Source organism: Copadichromis virginalis, linkage group LG12 (assembly GCF_057382275.1).
Source record: "Copadichromis virginalis isolate Kocher_CV1m ecotype Utaka linkage group LG12, C_Virginalis_male_GT1.1, whole genome shotgun sequence".
NCBI classification, from domain to species: domain Eukaryota; kingdom Metazoa; phylum Chordata; class Actinopteri; order Cichliformes; family Cichlidae; genus Copadichromis; species Copadichromis virginalis.
The window spans coordinates 16185013-16202927 of record NC_140629.1 but is presented as its reverse complement, the minus strand read 5'-3'; the positions used below and the strand labels follow the sequence as shown (position 1 = coordinate 16202927).

Sequence of the window (17915 nt, the reverse complement as noted above, 5' to 3'; positions counted from 1 at the left end):
TGCTTGAAGGAGAGAAAGCAATGCTCGCCTACCTTTCTTTCACTTATCAGGGGACTTTGGCTGAGTAACACTAATTATCCTCCCTGTTTGCTGGCGTAACATTGATTATCGTCCCCTTGTGCCAGGAGTCCCTCTGAGAGGATCATTGCTCTTAATCCTTTGACCTAACTACCTCTCCTCAACACACCTTGGATTAGGTCCTCTGGTGGTTGCCTGGCACTCTGGGAAATAGGGTAAACAATTAAGAGATTAAGTGGCTTGGGCTAAATGTTGGTCTACCCCTACTAAGAGGACCCATTCTGGTCCATAATGCTGAGGTCTGGGCTCACACCCAAAGCCTTTTTTTGTTTTGGTTCCAATGGCAGGCTTATATGCTCACTGTCGTTAAGATGGACTTTCCATTCTTTTCTCTCTTTGCAATATTTTTTGTCGCATTTGCACAAGAATATTCAGAGGAGCACGGTATTCAATCACGGAAATGCTGATTCCTCACTGAACAAAGGCCTTCTGAGCTACTGATCCACTGCACAGTGCAGTAATTTTTGGATTATAAAAACAAGGCCACATTTATTCAGAGGCACGGCATCAGAGGAGTTTGGCAAGGAGGTGATGACAAAGCGAGACTGCAGGATGACTCACAGTCTACGCTGGCAATCTGTGCCATCTAGATCTGAAGCATATTAAATTCTCCGCAGTGGTCATCTAAAGTAAAACTGGTGCCAGGTTTGTTTGAGGCTCATTAGGCTGGCCCATACGGATTACTCATGGACAATCAGGTCGCTGCAGTTGTTTGATACAACAGATAACAGTGCGCAACAAAAAAAGACCACATTTTAGTGACAATCTTGGCCTGAATACGCTACTTATAAATCCACTCAGCTTTAAGAAGAAAAAGGCTTACACAGGGGCAGACACAGACAATGGCATTAGTGCTGGATGCTCATTAAGATAACAGGCTATCAATGTGTGTCAGCCTGACTGACAGTAAGATATGCTGAAGCTGCAGGCGTCATTCCTTAGAATCCGAAGGTAAGTGCTTGACACCACCAGTCGCTCACAAAGACAGGAAGATGGGCAGATAGAGAGATGGCCTGCCCACAAAACAGGTACAAAACTGACAGGTAAAGTCACCTCAACGCATTTATTGACTGAGCGAGGATTATCTCCGAGACAGGCTTTTAGGCTGCTGTAGGACAGAAATGTGACTAAGGTGAAGCAGAAAAAGAGTGACACACACACACGAAGACCTGCTGACACGCGCGCACAGAGTGCACGTGTTCACCTGCCACATTTCTCACCTCGTAAGGGCGACTTCATGGCGGCTTCTACCATGCCCACCAGTAGCTGTAGGCTCTTGGGGTCTTGGGCCAGCCCCGAGGCGAAGGCGGCCAGCGCGTCGGCATGGCGTCCAAGGTACTGAAGGGCAACACCCTGTCGGAAGTATGCCTGCAGAGAGAAGGAGGTAAAAGAGCTATCAGTGCTCAAGTCTTCTGCCACAGCATGGGGCTTTATTCAAACACATTACCAGACACACTCATTTCACGCCATTAGCATTTTTTCCACATGAGCAGTTTTCTGAACATGGCACCTCTCTCCTTTGTATTCCCATAATAGAGTGATCACTGGCTTTTTTTGTACTTGTTAATTGGATTATAAGTTTTACATAAATGCACATGTTACACTCTGGCTGGCTGCCTTCTCAGGAGCAACGATTGTTTTTCTATTCAATTTTTTTTTTTGCTCTCTGTCTCCTTGATGTGGGAGTAAACTGCACAAGTCGAGCGCTGGGATTTCTCTGGCTGTTAGAAAAAAAAAGTGATGGGAAAGAGAGAGGGGAATGAGACAGAACTACTTACTCAAGTCTGCCTGTCGTTTAGAAAATAACACCCATAAATACTTCAGATTACTTATTCTCTTTGACAGTACACACTTGTAAAAGAGTAACCCAACTGCCCAGTCTGTTTTTGCTATACTTTTTTTTTTTTTAAACTTCAGATATGTATTTGCGTAATGTTTTGGACACATGGAAGAGCCTTCAAAGAGACAGAACTCAAACAGATTTGTCATCCAGTCATTTATTCATAGAGCTGGGAAAGTCACATTGTTGGAAGCATAATAAATCAGTACCATGAGGCAGATACTGCATGCAACTTGTAACATATTGTATCTTTCTGTTAGAGACTAATTCTTTTTTTTTTTTTTGGAACATTGTGCACACTGAAACCTAAAACAGACGCTGTCTCTGCGATCCAAAGCCCCAACAATAAGTGTGCTTTCCCCCCCCCGCATGTCTGTTTGGAATCACTAGCTGCAGAGAGATCTTTCATCCAGGCAAGTAACTCAGTATGTTTGTGTCTAAGGCCCGATCAGACAGAAATCCTACTGAGTTGTTAAACCTGACTCTGGTCCAGTCTTACAACACCAGCAAAGAGAGATGAAACTACGTTGCGCTCATTATTCACAATCCAAACCGATAAATCCCCTTCAGGAGAAAGCAAAGTGTCTCCCAGAATAGTCATATATGGGCTCGTGTCGCACATTTACAGCTACAAAGCAATAAGAGATAAGAGTCCCAAAGTCTCCCTTACGCTGGTGTGTTTTTTGTGCGCTGGCTCGTGTGTGAGGGGTAGCAGCAGCGGTCCAGGCTACCATCTGGCTAACTTCTCGCGCGGTAGGCAGCAACTCCACTCATAGCTTCCAAAAGTGACACAAGGGCTAATTTGCCATTAGCATCTAAGAGGCCTTTTCATTAGCCTTCCCAAGCTTCTCTGTTAGCACGACTAGCAAGTGAGAAAAGCAGAGAGGATTAGGGAAAATGAGACATGACATCGAATTTACAGAGACCAGTAATTAATTTCGCTTCCGTCCGAGACCCCCCGCTGACTACCAATCTCTCTCCAGACCTGCTGCCCCCCACTTCAACATTTCCGCCGCCCCTCACTTGCATCACATCTCCAATGAAAATGACGACGACAGAGATTAAATTCAAAGCATTAACCTTTGTTCTAACACTGTTATTATATGAGTGGAGCACGGTTCAGGGAATCCGCTCAATATTAATTGCATCTAGCAGCAGTGGAGTTTGGGCAGGATGCACTGGCTAGAATTGAGAGACCCCACAAACGTTTTGCCCAAGGGAACAAAAGACATTTAAAAGCACTTCTCCCTTTGATTAGATTTAGCCTACAATATGACTGCTCTCCCTTTCATTCTCTTAAGCGCCGTACCCTGACCGAGACGACCGGGGAAAGAAGATGAAGGGAAAAAGATGTATTTAAAAGGAAGGTTTGAGTCAAACCAAAAAAAAAAACGTCCTCTTCTTTAATCACTTCATTGTAGCTTCTCTCGTCCTACATAAGGTTGAAAGACTAGACCGGCTAGAAAATACATTGAAATACTGGAAAACAGAAGCACAACACTGAATGCATCACTGCAAAAGTGACAGAATCGATGTGCCATACAGCCTTATAAGATTTCTTCTTCCATTAGTCTCCCATGGGCTTCAAAATACACCATATGGCTGCACAAAGACATAAATGTCACATAACCTCAGCCTCGGCATAATCCAACAAGTCAATTCAACCAAGTACCGCTGTTAAAACAGAGGGCTCCACTGAATTTACATTGCAGTGGCTGAATACTAATTAGGGACAATGGTGATCGTGATACTGATGAGAGCTCAAGATAAACCGAAACTGACGTACAAGTAAAAGACTGAATAGCACGCAGCAAAATCAAATAGTGCTGCAGAGATAATGTCGTCAGGTTAGCGATGCTGTTAGCACGGATTGAAGCATTTTGGGTGAAGTAAAAACAAGATGTTTACCCCTACACATTTTTATTTGAATCCACGCTTAAAAGGATCTTTTCTAAAAACACAGCAGCATCTGCTCAGAGCTGTTGCTACAGTGATTAGCACAGCCTCTGTAGCTCTTAGCCAGACAAGAGAAATAAACAGAGGTACGGTACAGGGAGCATTACAAAGAAGGAGGCAGCATCGCAGATTTGCTGTGACCTGTCAATGTACAACATTGTATGCACAACTGAGTGTCAGCGTCTCATCTTTCAGCCAACAAACAGCTCCCTAAACAGGAAAGAAAGAGAGTCACTCCTGCCAAGTTCCCATGCAGCACATGCCCTCCTGAAACGTGACACATCTGTTTGGCATCTTTTTACAACATGACATCGACAAACCAAGACTTCGAATAATGTGTTTTGCCAGAAATTCAATCCGGGGTGAATTATTGAACCTTCTTGCATGTTCGGGTCTTGTACTTAATGCAGCAATGTGCTGATACCACAGAAGAGTGGATAGAGAGGGGAAGGTTTGTCGTTCGTACCCGTGGGTGAATTCTGAGAGGGCTTATGTGCATGTGTGCAAATGCGTGATTACGTGTGAGTGTGTGTGTGAGAGCAAAAGAGAGAGCCTACAAAACACATATGAATAAGAGACAGGGTAAAAGATTTTCTTCTTTCTCGAATATTTTAATATTTCATGAATCCTTGTTTGATGTAGTTTTAAATATTCATGCTTTTATGCTTAGGAGGAAGAGGGAAATGATGCAAAAAATCACCGCAATACACTGTGCTAGACACTGTGGGGAACCAACATTCCCTGTGCATATACACAAATAAGCTCACGCACACCGCTGAATACGCTCTTTCGCTCTAACAAGCCACTTACAATGAAACATGGACAATATTCTTCAAGTGACAGCTCTGTTGTTCACAATAAGGCTCACAGTCAGAGCAAGTGAACAGAAAGTTGACAAGATTAAGACTGTGAATTCGGCGCAACACCAGCTGTTGGAGGCTCTTTTTCTATTAGGAGATTAATGTCTCAGCATATGTCCTTGCCCCCTTCTTAGGCTGTACACTCTAACCCCAGAGGTGTCCTCAGTCCCTGGGAACATGTCTGTGTTTCCACTTGTCGAGCTTTCCTCAAGATCTCGGGGTTAAAGAAAAAAATCTAGTGAAAACATATATACGACTACCAAATGGATCAGAACACCGAGCAACAATTCAATTCAATTCAATTCAATTATATTTATATAGCGCCAAATCACAACAAAAGTTGCCTCAAGGCGCTTCATGGATACAGAGAAAAAAACAACAACAATCATATGACCCCCTATGAGCAAGCACTTTGGCGACAGTGGGAAGGAAAAACTCCCTTTTAACAGGAAGAAACCTCCAGCAGAACCAGGCTCAGGGAGGGGCGGCCATCTGCTGCGACCGGTTGGGGTGAGAGAAGGAAGACAAGATAAAAGACATGTTGTGGAAGAGAGACAGAGGTTAATAACAGATATGATTCAATGCAGAGAGGTCTATTAACACATAGGTGACTGGAAAGGAAAAACTCAATGCATCATGGGAGACGTAGGCTAGACGTAGGGCAGCCTACGTCTATTGCAGCATAACTAAGGGAGGATTCAGGGTCACCTGGTCCAGCCCTAACTATATGCTTTAGCAAAAAGGAAAGTTTTAAGCCTAATCTTAAAAGTAGAGATAGTGTCTGTCTCCCGAATCCAAACTGGAAGCTGGTCCCACAGAAGAGGGGCCTGAAAACTGAAGGCTCTGCCTCCCATTCTACTTTTAAATACTCTAGGAACAACAAGTATTTATTTATTTATTTATTTATTTTATTTATTTATTTATTTATTGTCATTGTCAAGAACAATGAAATTGCGTTTGGGGCTTCCATACAACCCAAAAAAAAAAGAAGAAAATAATAAATACCCCTTAAAACCCAAGTGTACATATTTAACCCAGTGTGACTCCAATGCAATAAGACAATCCTTAGCAATAATGTTCGTAGAAATTCAGACAAAGACCTGAGAAACATGACAAAATACAACAATGCAACCCATTCAATATTATTGTACTGTGAGATATGATATCAGATATGATAGTTATCTATTTAAGAAAGAGGGGGGGGGGGGGCAGGAGGGGGAAGAGAATAAAGATATGATGCACCAATGCAGACCAGTTCATTGCTATTAAGAAGTTGGATATGGTTATTGTCCGTGAGAGGGGGGCAGAGAGTTCAGGAGCCTCACAGCCTGTGGATACAGGCTGTTGGCCAGTCTGGATGTTCTGGCCTGTATAGACCTGTACCTTCTCCCTGAGGGCAGCAGATGGAAAAGGTGGCACGCAGGGTGATGTTGGTCCCGCAGGATACTGTGCACCCTCCTCAGACAGCGAGTGGGGAAGATATTACTGATCTCTGGCAGACTTGTTCCAATAATTCTGCCAGCTTCTTTCACCACCCGCTGGAGTGCTTGCTGATCGGCCTTGGTGCAGCTGGGGAACCACACTAGAAATCCATACGTCAGAACGCTGCTGATGGCACAGTTGTAGAAGTTCAACATCAGAGATCTGGGAATGTGTGCGCTCCGCAGTCTCCTCAGGTAGTAGAGGCGCTGTTGGGCCTTCCGTACAACTAAGGTGATATGGTTGCCCCAGGACAGGTCCTCGGTCACAGTTACCCCCAAGAATTTAAAACTGCTCACCCTCTCCACCGCCTCACTGCCAATGAAGTAGGCCTGCAGAGCGAGAGCGAAGTGCTCTAATAGGGTGATATGGTACTACAAGGTCATTAAGATAAGATGGGGCCTGATTATTTAAGACCTTGTATGTGAGGAGCAGGATTTTGAATTCAATTCTGGATTTAACAGGAAGCCAATGAAGGGAAGCCAAAACAGGAGAAATATGCTCTCTCTTTCTAGTCCCTGTCAGGACTCTTGCTGCAGCATTTTGGATTAGCTGAAGGCTTTTCAGTGAGTTTTTTGGACATCCTGATAATAATGAATTACAGTAGTCCAGCCTGGAAGTAATAAATGCATGAACTAGTTTTTCAGCGTCACTCTGAGACAGGATATTTCTAATTTTAGAGATGTTGCACAAATGGAAGAAAGCATTCTTACATAATTGTCTAATATGTGCGTTGAAGGACATATCCTGGTCAAAAATGACTCCAAGGTTCCTCACAGCGTTACTGGAGGCCAAGGTAATGCCATCCAGAGTAAGAATCTGGTTAGATACCATATTTCTAAGATTTTCAGGGCCGAGTACAATAACCTCAGTTTTATCTGAATTAAGAAGCAGAAAGTTAGCAGCCATCCAGGTCTTTATGTCTTCAAGACATTCCTGCAGTTTAACAACTTGGTGTGTGTTACCTGGCTTCATGGATAGATAGAGCTGCGTGTCATCTGCATAGCAGTGAAAATTTATGCTATGTCTTTTAATGATGCTGCCGAGGGGAAGCATGTATAATGTAAACAGAATTGGTCCTAGCACTGAACCCTGTGGAACTCCATAATTAACCTCAGTGTGTGAAGAGGACTCTCCATTTACATGTACAAATTGGAGTCTATTAGATAGATATGATTCAAACCACTGCAGCACAGTACCTGTAATACCTACAGCATGTTCTAATCGCTCTAATAGGATATTATGGTCAACAGTATCGAATGCTGCACTGAGGTCTAGCAGGACAAGCACAGAGATGAGTCCACTGTCAGAGGCCATAAGAAGCCATAAGAAGATCATTTGTAACCTACAGTTACAACAGTAATATGATTTGGTAAACGAAGTTTCACTCTGTGTGTATGCAGTCAGCGCTGTTCCTGATATAAGCACTTGTACAGAATTTCTTATAGCGCCGTTTGAAAACCAAATAACCAGACTTTGTATAATTTTCTGAAGAGCTCTTGAGTAATAGTTCTCCAAGATTTTTGAAGGTCTTTCAAAGTTTTGGACATTTGGCTGCTTTTTCGCTTATTTTCAGTCCAGACTTTGTATCTGACCATTTTTGGAGGAATGTTTTTTTTTGTTTTGTTTGTTTCTTAAGCCACTCAACACTGACCTATGAATCATTCAAGTTTAAAAAAAAGCACCTAACTCAAAGGAGGAACCACTGTTGTGTGCACACCAACAGACATTTTTTACTAGCAGCTAGTCAAAAGACACAATTTATTCCCATTTTTTTAGTCGAATCTATGAAAAATGACAAAGATAATACAATTTGGCAGGCATAAAATAGTGTTTTTGCACCAACAAGGTGATTCCCAAAGAGTTATTGGCTGAAAACCTTGCACATCTTTGGATGCTGTGCTGTATGTCCTTAAAAAATTGAGAAAACTGGACGTGAAGTGAAGGACAAAAGAGAAAGTGGTAGTCCAAAAAACAATCCACAGCAGATGAATAGCATCTGAAAGTCGTGTCCTTAAGAAATAGGGGGAAAAATTCAGCAAAAACCTCACAAAGGACCTGAGAGATGCATTTGGCACTTAAGCAAAGTGTGTGACTGGCAACCGTTTCATTTTTCAGCATGACAGCGATCCCAAACACACTGATGATGTTGTAAAAGCATACCTGGATAGAAAACCAGTCTGTAGCACTCGGACCTCAACATTATTAAAGCAGTGTGGGATCATCCTGACAGAGAACAGAACAAAAGGCAGCAAACATCAAAGTGCTTGTGAATGTCCTTCAAGAAGCCCGGAGAACTATTCCTGAAGACTACTTCAAGAAATGACAAGAAATCTGTGTTGAAGAATAAAGGTGGCCACAAGAAATGCTGACTTCCAAGCTAATTAGAATTGCACAAACTCTGTTTTTGTCTTATAATTTCATTAAATATAAAGCTGTAACCATTTTGCAGTATTTGTGTATCTGCACGTGTGTCCACGTACAGTTTCTTTTCTCAAATTGCAGTGTGAGATGCATGTAGTAGTTCTAAGACAAAATGCACCCAGACAACAGGCCTGATCCCAAATCTGTCATTTTCAGAATGGAATCAAATAGCATAGGTAATTTGCACCAAGGGCACTGGAGCTGGAAACACGCCCATGTGTTCAGGTTTTTTTTAACTAACAGCTGAAGCAGTTCTCTCCCTCACATTCAGAGGCGTAAAATCTCACGCACACTGATGTCTCTCTAAACAAGTAGCCTAGCTCCTCACACACAATGCAGACGGCCTGTCACCGAACAGATGGCTACAGCTGTGCTCCGGTAGCCCAAGGCCTTGTGTAGCTTGCTGTCCTGATCGGTGATCAGCAATAATAGAGATGCACTCAAATGTGGAAATCAATAGAAGCCGCATAAGCTCCGTTTAGATCGTGCCACACCCTTCAGTGCTGTACTGTGTTTGGGATACGCCTGCTGCAGATGGATTCTGATCACCCACAGGGCGAGTGGTGCCAAAGCTACGACTCTGAACTGAACCCCCGCTGGTGACATAATGGAACCCAAATCAGTCCATCAAACAGGGACAGCAGGCTGCAAACACACTGCAGGCACACACGCATATACACAAACACAAACTGAGAAAAAATACATCAATATCTCGAGAAGAAAATCGCCCATCTGTCTCCAATAAACGTGTATTACTTGAAATCAGCTTTCCACACCGGCCAGGACGCTGGGATTAGATTAACACTAATAGCGTGACAGGAACAAAGGCATTGCTGCTTTTCTTTCCTCTCTGTCTTTGCTCTTTAACTATAGGTGTTGTTGCCTGGTTGCCAGTGTGGCCCAGAAATGTCATGTGTCGACCAGGGTTTAAGACATGTGCCTGCGCCATCCCTTGCACATCTCCGCCACTACACTTTCAAGGTGACACAGTCGACTCGGCGGGTACACAAAATGTCAGCTGCTTAATTTAATATCCAGGGATAACTGTCGGCTATGACAAATTAGCTGGGAGAACAGTTGAAAAAGTGAAATGGAATGATTGCAGCTTTGGGCCCACTGCCCTTCAAGCTGACAAGCTGAAAGCCACAGAAGAAGCACAATGGAGCCTCTGCTTAATTAAATCTATTTCTGAAGCCAAAACTGCGAGCTTCTATCCATCTGCCGTGACTCCTCGCAGGTAGACACCCCCCAGTCCCCCATGGTTGAAGAGGTCCGATGATCCCCAGGAGGACCAGTGGGGGCGTTACACCCATTGCCCTGGGTCAAACATAAACCTTTGGCCCCGGGGTCACAGGGATGGAATCATGACGCAGCTGCCTGTCTATTACTGTCTCCCCAATCTAATAAAGCCAAACCCTAAAACGGCAAAACATCCCTGACCTGCATCGATCGATCTGTGTTTATCTGTCCGTTTGCGTTCTGTTTGCGAGGAGAAAAAAAAGCAGTGACAGACTCATTTTTCCCCTCACACTGGATGAAAGATGTCTTCAATAATCCAGCCAATCAATGAAAAAATGTTGCTTTTACAGGATTTTGTTTTGCCTTACGTGCTGACTTTGAGGGCTTTTGTAGAATACTCCCGGTTAACTGTACAGTGACATTTTTGTTAACAAGCTAAGCCACATCAAAGGTGCATGTTAAGCACCTATGCAAGTCAAATTGAGACACCTCGCAATCTGCATGTAGGTAGACACAGTAAAATATTTATGATCCATTGATGCATTCCTCCCTAAAGGCGTTGTACACTCTGGTGATTGCTGTACTATCCAAAGCCCCTAATTAGCCCATTAGATTAGATGGCTTTAATGAGAGCAAATTAAACAGATCATTCTATGTAGAGCTGGCAATTAAAGGGTAAATGTTTCATTATTCAGTGAGTGGCGACAATGAAACTCAGGTATACTCCAGGTTGCCTGGCAGGGATTTCAGTGTGAGAGACAGTGTAGGAGTCTCTCATGGCTGCAAGGAATCGATTAGCCGGCTCACATCAAACTGGCAGGCAGCGTAGGACTCCAGATTGGAAAAGGTCATAGTCAGGTATGCGGAATTAATGCTGAGTATTCTGTATTCACTGAGTCTTGCATTATCTGGTTAGGGGGATGGTTTAACGCTTTCTAAAAACAATTATCAAAAGACAAAGAGAACCTTCAATAAAAAAGGTCAGGCCTTGTAACCGGTGGAGTGTCATATGGCGTACATCTATTGTGACAGTCGGAGTGAAACAGAAGGGAAAGACTGATATTGCTCATTTATCACAAACAGATGAAACAGCACAATAGTGGCAAGCTGTTGGGTCGGGCAGTGACACGCTGTCACAATGCACTGTTTGGCAGAGGAAATTCAAGTTTCTCTCTGCTACGTGCACGTCCACCATAACTGACGGCCTCACAGAGGAAACAAACCGATGGAAAGTGTTAAAACACCAGATAAAAATATAAAAAATCACTCTCTCCCCGTAGCTCATTCCAAGCATGTTAATTCCAATGTTAGAAAAGCCACGTCACACTCTGCCGCCGTGATTTATAGTCCGGTTTGTCACATGGATGCAGCTAGCATAGTTGCATTCCTATTAGCATCTTAAGAGTGTTTAGATGTAAGGCTGCAAGGGTCAGGGTGTTAAACAGATTTCCGTGCCCCTCTCAACTAGATCCTTGGCTCGGCTCTGCCTGAGCACTGCACACGATCCCAACAGCCACAGGGGCTGACTAGCAATTAAAGTGGGCATTAATTACTTAAAGGAGCTTTAATCAATCAAGGCCAGATGGTGAACCTGAAAAAAAGAGAGCAAACTCAAGGCTGCATAAGTGCCCTCTGTGCCGACTAGGCTAAAGGTGGTCATAAAAGACTATATTAGAAAGGCCTGCTTTTTATAGACCTCACATTTTTCAAGTGAAACAGTCCATCGAGCAACGAGCGGCAATCTCCACTGGACATTTTAAGTGTTTACCGCCATTATTAAGTCTTTTTCAGTCTTTTTTTAAAGTGTAACAGATCATCCCAATTATTCAATACAAATTTGTGTGTTTGATAATTTCTTTACAATGCAAATTTAATAAGAGTCCTAATCGCCTGTGCCCCTGATGTGCTTTACCCCACAGTCATAATAGAAGAGGCTACTTGGCCCCGGCTCTGTGCTCTTCTGGCCTGAGGCACCGTGTCCTCCATCTTAATTTGTACTCCTTTAATTGGCTCTGACACTAACCTCAAGCATGGCTGAAAAATACCCTCTTCTAAGTAAACACAAAAGAAGGGACAAGTGTTCCCAACATGAGAAATCAAGCGTCTTCATTACTCGCTGGAAGCTGCGCCCAACTGAGCCTCTTGCGAGAACTCTCTAAAGCATGACAGTATAAGCTGTTTTAATATCTCACATGTTGCTTCCATCTCCCCCGATTTATTGAATTTATAGCAGGACTCGAGATGTACTGTGGCAAAAATGAAGGGAAAAAAACTATTCGGAAAATATTTAGTCTGTGCGAAATGAAAACTTGAAAGTGGCATTTGCAGAGTGCGAAAAATAAGCTGCCAAGTCAAAATAGTTTTTTGGAGCCCGAGGTGCTTTTTTTTCTTGGTTATCGCTGAAGATCCCAGAGAGAGGAAGAGTCCACCAAGTCATTACCCTCTTACACTGTCACACACTAGGCACAGCTCCTTGCCAGTGTCGGCACTTGGGTTGGGTTCATTAAGTTGCTCTGGCCTTAGTGGGAAGTTGCTTCATCAAACAAGAGTCAGCAGCCCAGGCTGCCATCTGACAGTGTGCTTCTCCAGAGCTGCCCTACAATACTTCAAAAGACTCACAGTCAGCCTTTATGGAGAGCTCTAATGAAAAGCATGGCATGAGCCCCACTGCTTTTGATTCTGCTAGTGAGAAGTCATACATGATTGAGTAAAGGCAAGCTGAATCACAGATAAATCACTGAGGGGTTGATAAGACTGGACAAAGAAGAGGGAAGCGTTTGAAAAGACAATGAGAATGGAGCACAAAACAGTTTTATATACACGACAGTGGACGAGGGCTCGAAAAGGAGGTAAAGGTCTGCACATCAAGGAGACACACTGATGCCCCCTTGTTATTCTTCCCTCGTCTACTGTACATGACTGCTGCCATCCAGGCTATCAGAGCTGTTTATTGTGAATGACCTATTTCTCCTTCCCATCTCCCAGTGCAGCAGCAGCATCACTATACTGGGGTATTGTGGATACAGCGCCACTGCTTCACCATACCCATGCACAAAGGGAAGTCCCCAGCGATTATCAGATAAATGCACTTTAATTCACAACACATGCAGAGGTTTATATATAGACGGGCTAATTCCCCCTCGGCCACACTGCAATATGAACTCCACGGAGCGCCAATTTAAGTGTGTGATGAGTCCCACGCGGACAAGGTCCTCTACTTATCATATATATGACATGCTCCGGCACATTGCTGGGCCAGAGAAAATATGAAAAGCTGGAGAGAGAAAAAAAATCAGGATTATGAGTGGACCAGTGTGGACTTTTTCATTATTAATGAGGAGACAATGAAGTAGGTTTCAGGGCGGCTTTTTTGTGACGAGATATTTGTCACTCCTAAATGTAGCTGAGCTCCACAGTAGCATAATTTTCACAGGATATTTGTCACACTAAGAGAAGCAAAAAAGTCCAAAAGATGCAGAGAGCCGCACATCGCAGCTAATGCACATTATAGCAGCAAGTGCTTCCAATTTTACTCTGAAATCCTGACAGTCGACTCCCAATAGAGGGCTAATTGGCAGACTCCTACTGAAAGGAGGTATCAGCCTCTGATAACGCTGAGTAGTCCTGTAGCACATCTGCGCAATCTTTGTGTTAGCTCATTAAACAGGTTCCCTCAGCGTTCTTTGGCCATCACCATGCATCATTAATTGTGCCCGCCTGCTAATAACGTTTGCTGCGTTTCCCTCACTTTGATAGCTTTCGCTATGCGTGCTGTGACACTCTGCGGCCTGTCCGGCAAAACAAAGATGAAGTGAACAGGTTGCATTACAACCTGTTGACTGTGTATATGCTAAAAAAAAAAAACAGACAGTGTATATGTTCACTGGAAGTCCTTTGGCAGCTCCTCTGAACATCAAATTAATCCGCTTCCAGAAACAAGAAAACACGCATGCATGCTCACGCAAACACACCCCTGCAAAGAAGGCCAAATAAAAACACTTGCTCAGAACTCTGAGTCATACTGTGGGTGCCAACAATCAACATGGCTCACCGCACACAGCTGGCTGCAGCAAGGGAATGTATTAATTTTCTCATTTAGAAACAAATATATACTACAAATAGATTAATGGTGTTTGATCAGCTTGGCGGAGCAATGCCAATTAGCATGCATAGATGGAAAGAAGCACTGTGCTTTATTATTACTTTATCATTATTATTATAAGTGCTGACCTAAAAGCAGGGTAGCTACTAAAAATATGACTTAAACAAATGTCACAGCTTTATACAAAAGCATTATAGCTCCCAAGAAGGTGTTACAAGGGAAAACAGTTCAGAAACAAAGGAAAATTTAAAAGAAGGAAAAGAAACACGGGGGGAGAGGATCGTTAGCACCATGGGAGCTAGGAGAGTAGGCCCACGAGTGTGGAAAATTGAGGCTATGGTTAGCTTAGGACCAGCGAGAGTTGAAAAGTGGACCTCTTTTCATACTACACGGAGTTTGGCAATTACTGGTGACAGCAGTTCGCACCAAGATGGGGAAAAAAATTGATCCAGACAAGCAAGACTTAGTTTGCTTTGTTAAAAGTAATTAATCACTGCGGCCACAGAGGAGGGTTAGGTGCCTTGAGTGCTGCACAGTTCTGCTCAGCGTGTCTGACTGCGCAGCCATATGTGAATTTAACTACACATTCTGCACACATGTCCGAAAGTGAGTGAAAAAGGACAGGGAAGGGTTTTAAGGAGAACTTTCAAGAGAAAGAAGGGAAAAAAACAGACCGATGGAGGAACGAGGCTGGGAAAGAAGAAACATGCGCACGCTGCACCCATTTATTCACATGCATGCACTCGAGGGGACCTATAGTGCAATCCATCATAAAAGTCTTATCCACACCCACTGAGAAAACCCCCCAAAAACCTACAGTAACAGGGAGCTGCGGGATAAGCAGGTTATATCTGGAAAAATACAGATAATCCTTTCACCTTCAATTCACTGTAAGTGAAATGAATGCTCATCTTCTGCCGCAGGTAAGTTGACATGAAATAAACATCATTTGCTGGGTTTCTCCCTCGAAAAGAAAACAACATTTGATCCACGTCTTTAGAACCACTTTAGCATCCGTAATTTTGTTTTTTATTGCTTATGCTCACAGTTTTTAATTGAAAGACAAATCCAGCAGCGGTCTTGTTTTTATCGCATTAGACACCCTCCTCCTACTTTGTGATTACAGTGATCCTAGAGATGAATCACTGCAGACGCTCTTATTGCCTCTTGTAATTTCCTGTTACCTTTCTCCTGCTGGACTACTGTCAGTCCAAATACACCATAATTATAATTAGTTCAATTGCGCGCATTTTTGAGCTCGTCGAAAACACAAAAGCAAAGAGAGAGAGAGGGGGAAAAAAGCTAAAACTGAACACATGCCGGGCATACTGTAAATCCCATTAGATAACACACGCTGCCCTCAAGCTCTCAGTGCTGTGAACCACACTCACTCCTGCCCACCCTCCACTCTGCAGTGATAACAGCAGCAGGAGCCCAGAGCCACAAAGACACAACCCTGATCAATAACAGAGCACATACACACACTCACAGAGGAGTCCAGTGATCTCATAGTAGCTGGGGGTCTTAGGGGAATGGGCGTCACTGGGCAATGGGAAAATTGGATGTGAAATCGTGAGTGGAGCTGGGAAGAAAAAAGACAGATGGGTAGGGCACAAGAATGCCATGGGTGCTCTCCAGTGTCATATTTCTATCCAAAAGCTAGAGAGTTAGAAGGAGCAGCAGCTGCAGCAGCAGCAGGGAAATGGCCATGTGTTAAGAAAGGGCTCACCGAAGTGTTGGCTGTGCAGCCGCGGGCCTGGACTCTAATAGAAACAGAAGCCAGAGACCCTTCCATGTCAGCGCCTCGGCTGAGCTGAATACTAAATCCTCCTCTTGTGGTAATGATCACCCCAAGCAAGAAGCAGGTCTGAAGCAGCCGTTTGCAAATGAACATCAGGAAACCTGTAAATTCAAATTAGCAAATGGTCTGTACCAGCAGCTCTGTTGTGTAACACCTAGAGGACACAGTTTGACCAACAAGGGCAATCATCCTCTGGTTTTGTGGTTTCCCCACATTGCACTTCTAGCCTCACTGTATTAATGCAACAGTTTGCCTCATCAGCAGCCCATGGGGTCGGGTTGGGGGTCTTAAGAAATAGATGCAGCGTGATAAATGGCAAAAAGAAGCCGAATCCCCTCCCATATAGTAGGGGTGTATGAATTACCTATCAGGCTGGCCAGGGAGCGATGACCCCAGTGGACGTAGCCAACCCTGCCACCATAAATTACTAAGCCACTAGTCCCTGCTCGAGACCTTGCTATAACTCACACACACACACGCACACACAAACACCCACACACCCTCTGGACCTCCTCCTTAAATGGACCTCTACTCTCATAACTTATTATTAGATGGCACAATGTGAGAGTAGTGCTCTATTACTTAATGACAATACTAACATTGGAGCCTATTATATCATGCTTACTGAGGTAATTACAAGAGATGCACCAATGTGAATTTTTCAGTCCCAGTATTGTTACAGATAATTTGGCTTTGGGTAACAGCCGATAGCGAGTACTGTGCGGACTGAAAGTCATTATTTTATGTGTAAGGCGACAATAGTAGCCCCTTGCACACATACACAAAATGATATAATGATTTATATCATATTACTCCTCTCATTTGCTCTCTGTTTCACCGTGTGCGCTCTTCCCCACCCACACAGAGAGGAGCAGAGGAGATGGGAAGGTGAAGTCACTGTGATTTTGTTCAAATTCACCCGACGACTGTTCAACTTAAAACCAAATGGGGTGAAAAAAGAAAGAGGAGGAAAGAGAGAGACACACAAGCTAAAAGGCAGTGCACCATGAAGCTTCCTTTCCCCCTCATATCTTTTATCTCGACACTGAAATCGCAGCTATTTTATACAATTACTCACTGACTTCAGAAACATCATCTTTTTAACTGGGGATTTCCTTGAACTCTAAATATAATAAAACTGAAATGAGAAATTCAAAGATACATTTTGTAAAGGAAAGACGGCCTGTATTTATATCACAAGACATAATAAAGGCATCATTGCGGAGAGATACCGGATCCAGCTATTAGTGTCAGTATCAAGTGCAACACTAGCTATTGCAACAGATAGCTTCCAAGCTATCAGGTCAGACAGCACTTTTGAAACCTATACTGGTCTTCATATACCAGCACACCACCCAAACACACAGTTTCATGTGCTGTATGTATCCTCTTTTCTGTAAACTATGCTCCTGCTCTACGTGCTGGGAAAATGTAACTACTGCAGTTTTCTAACACTATCCTCCCTGAATCATTTATCATGTTGTGGCATTAAGATAACATCCTGCACTAACTCATCTTCTAGTGCTATTCTATGAATAAACTTCCTAATATCAGTCAGCGATGGCTCATTATGCTGGCTTATCATGTTGGGCCTCTTTTAAAGTGTTTTCTCTCTTGGGTTAGAAAAAAAAGTGTGCTAGTGTGCTTTTTTTTTGGTGCTGCTGGATTAAGCATCCTGTTTTAAACATTTTTCTGCCGCTTTTTTCCCCAGAGCCAGCAGAGATGAAGAGAGCTTTGGAGTGTTCAGAGAGAATTTCATTCAACCTGTAGTGCTTCATGTTCCCTTAAGGGAGTTCCCTTTTCTCTATGAGGGGTCTGAAGCTAAACAACCCCGAGGAGAGGTCCAGGGAGCCACTCATCTACTGTACAAACATGGGAAGCACAGAGATGGTGGAGCAGAAGGCTGTTTACAAGACTAACCAAGCAGATAAATAACCCGTGATCACTGTGAGAGATTCTCTAAGATAAATAGCGCACGACACCAGGTTAAAACTGTGACACACAGATGATTAGTGGAACATTACTTTTAGGTTTTATGTTACTTTTACTCAAGAATGAAGAAAACAAAAAGTTCAAGTGTATGAAAAACAATTTTAAAAAACTAGATCACCGTCAGGGCCAATTCTCTGATCAAAA

The 17915-nt window shown here is 43.3% G+C and overlaps 1 protein-coding gene across 3 annotated transcripts in view; it reads right to left on the bottom strand.

Annotated features, from left to right (window-relative positions):
* The window catches only part of LOC146696726 (tetratricopeptide repeat protein 28-like), a 201123-nt gene that overhangs the window by 78653 nt on the left and 104555 nt on the right, over positions 1-17915 (bottom strand). For all 3 annotated transcript variants that reach the window (XM_085474980.1, XM_085474981.1, XM_085474982.1), the window contains one exon: positions 1299-1446. In XM_085474980.1, the coding sequence (XP_085331106.1) occupies positions 1299-1446 (148 nt within the window). The remainder of the gene's footprint in view (positions 1-1298; positions 1447-17915) is intronic.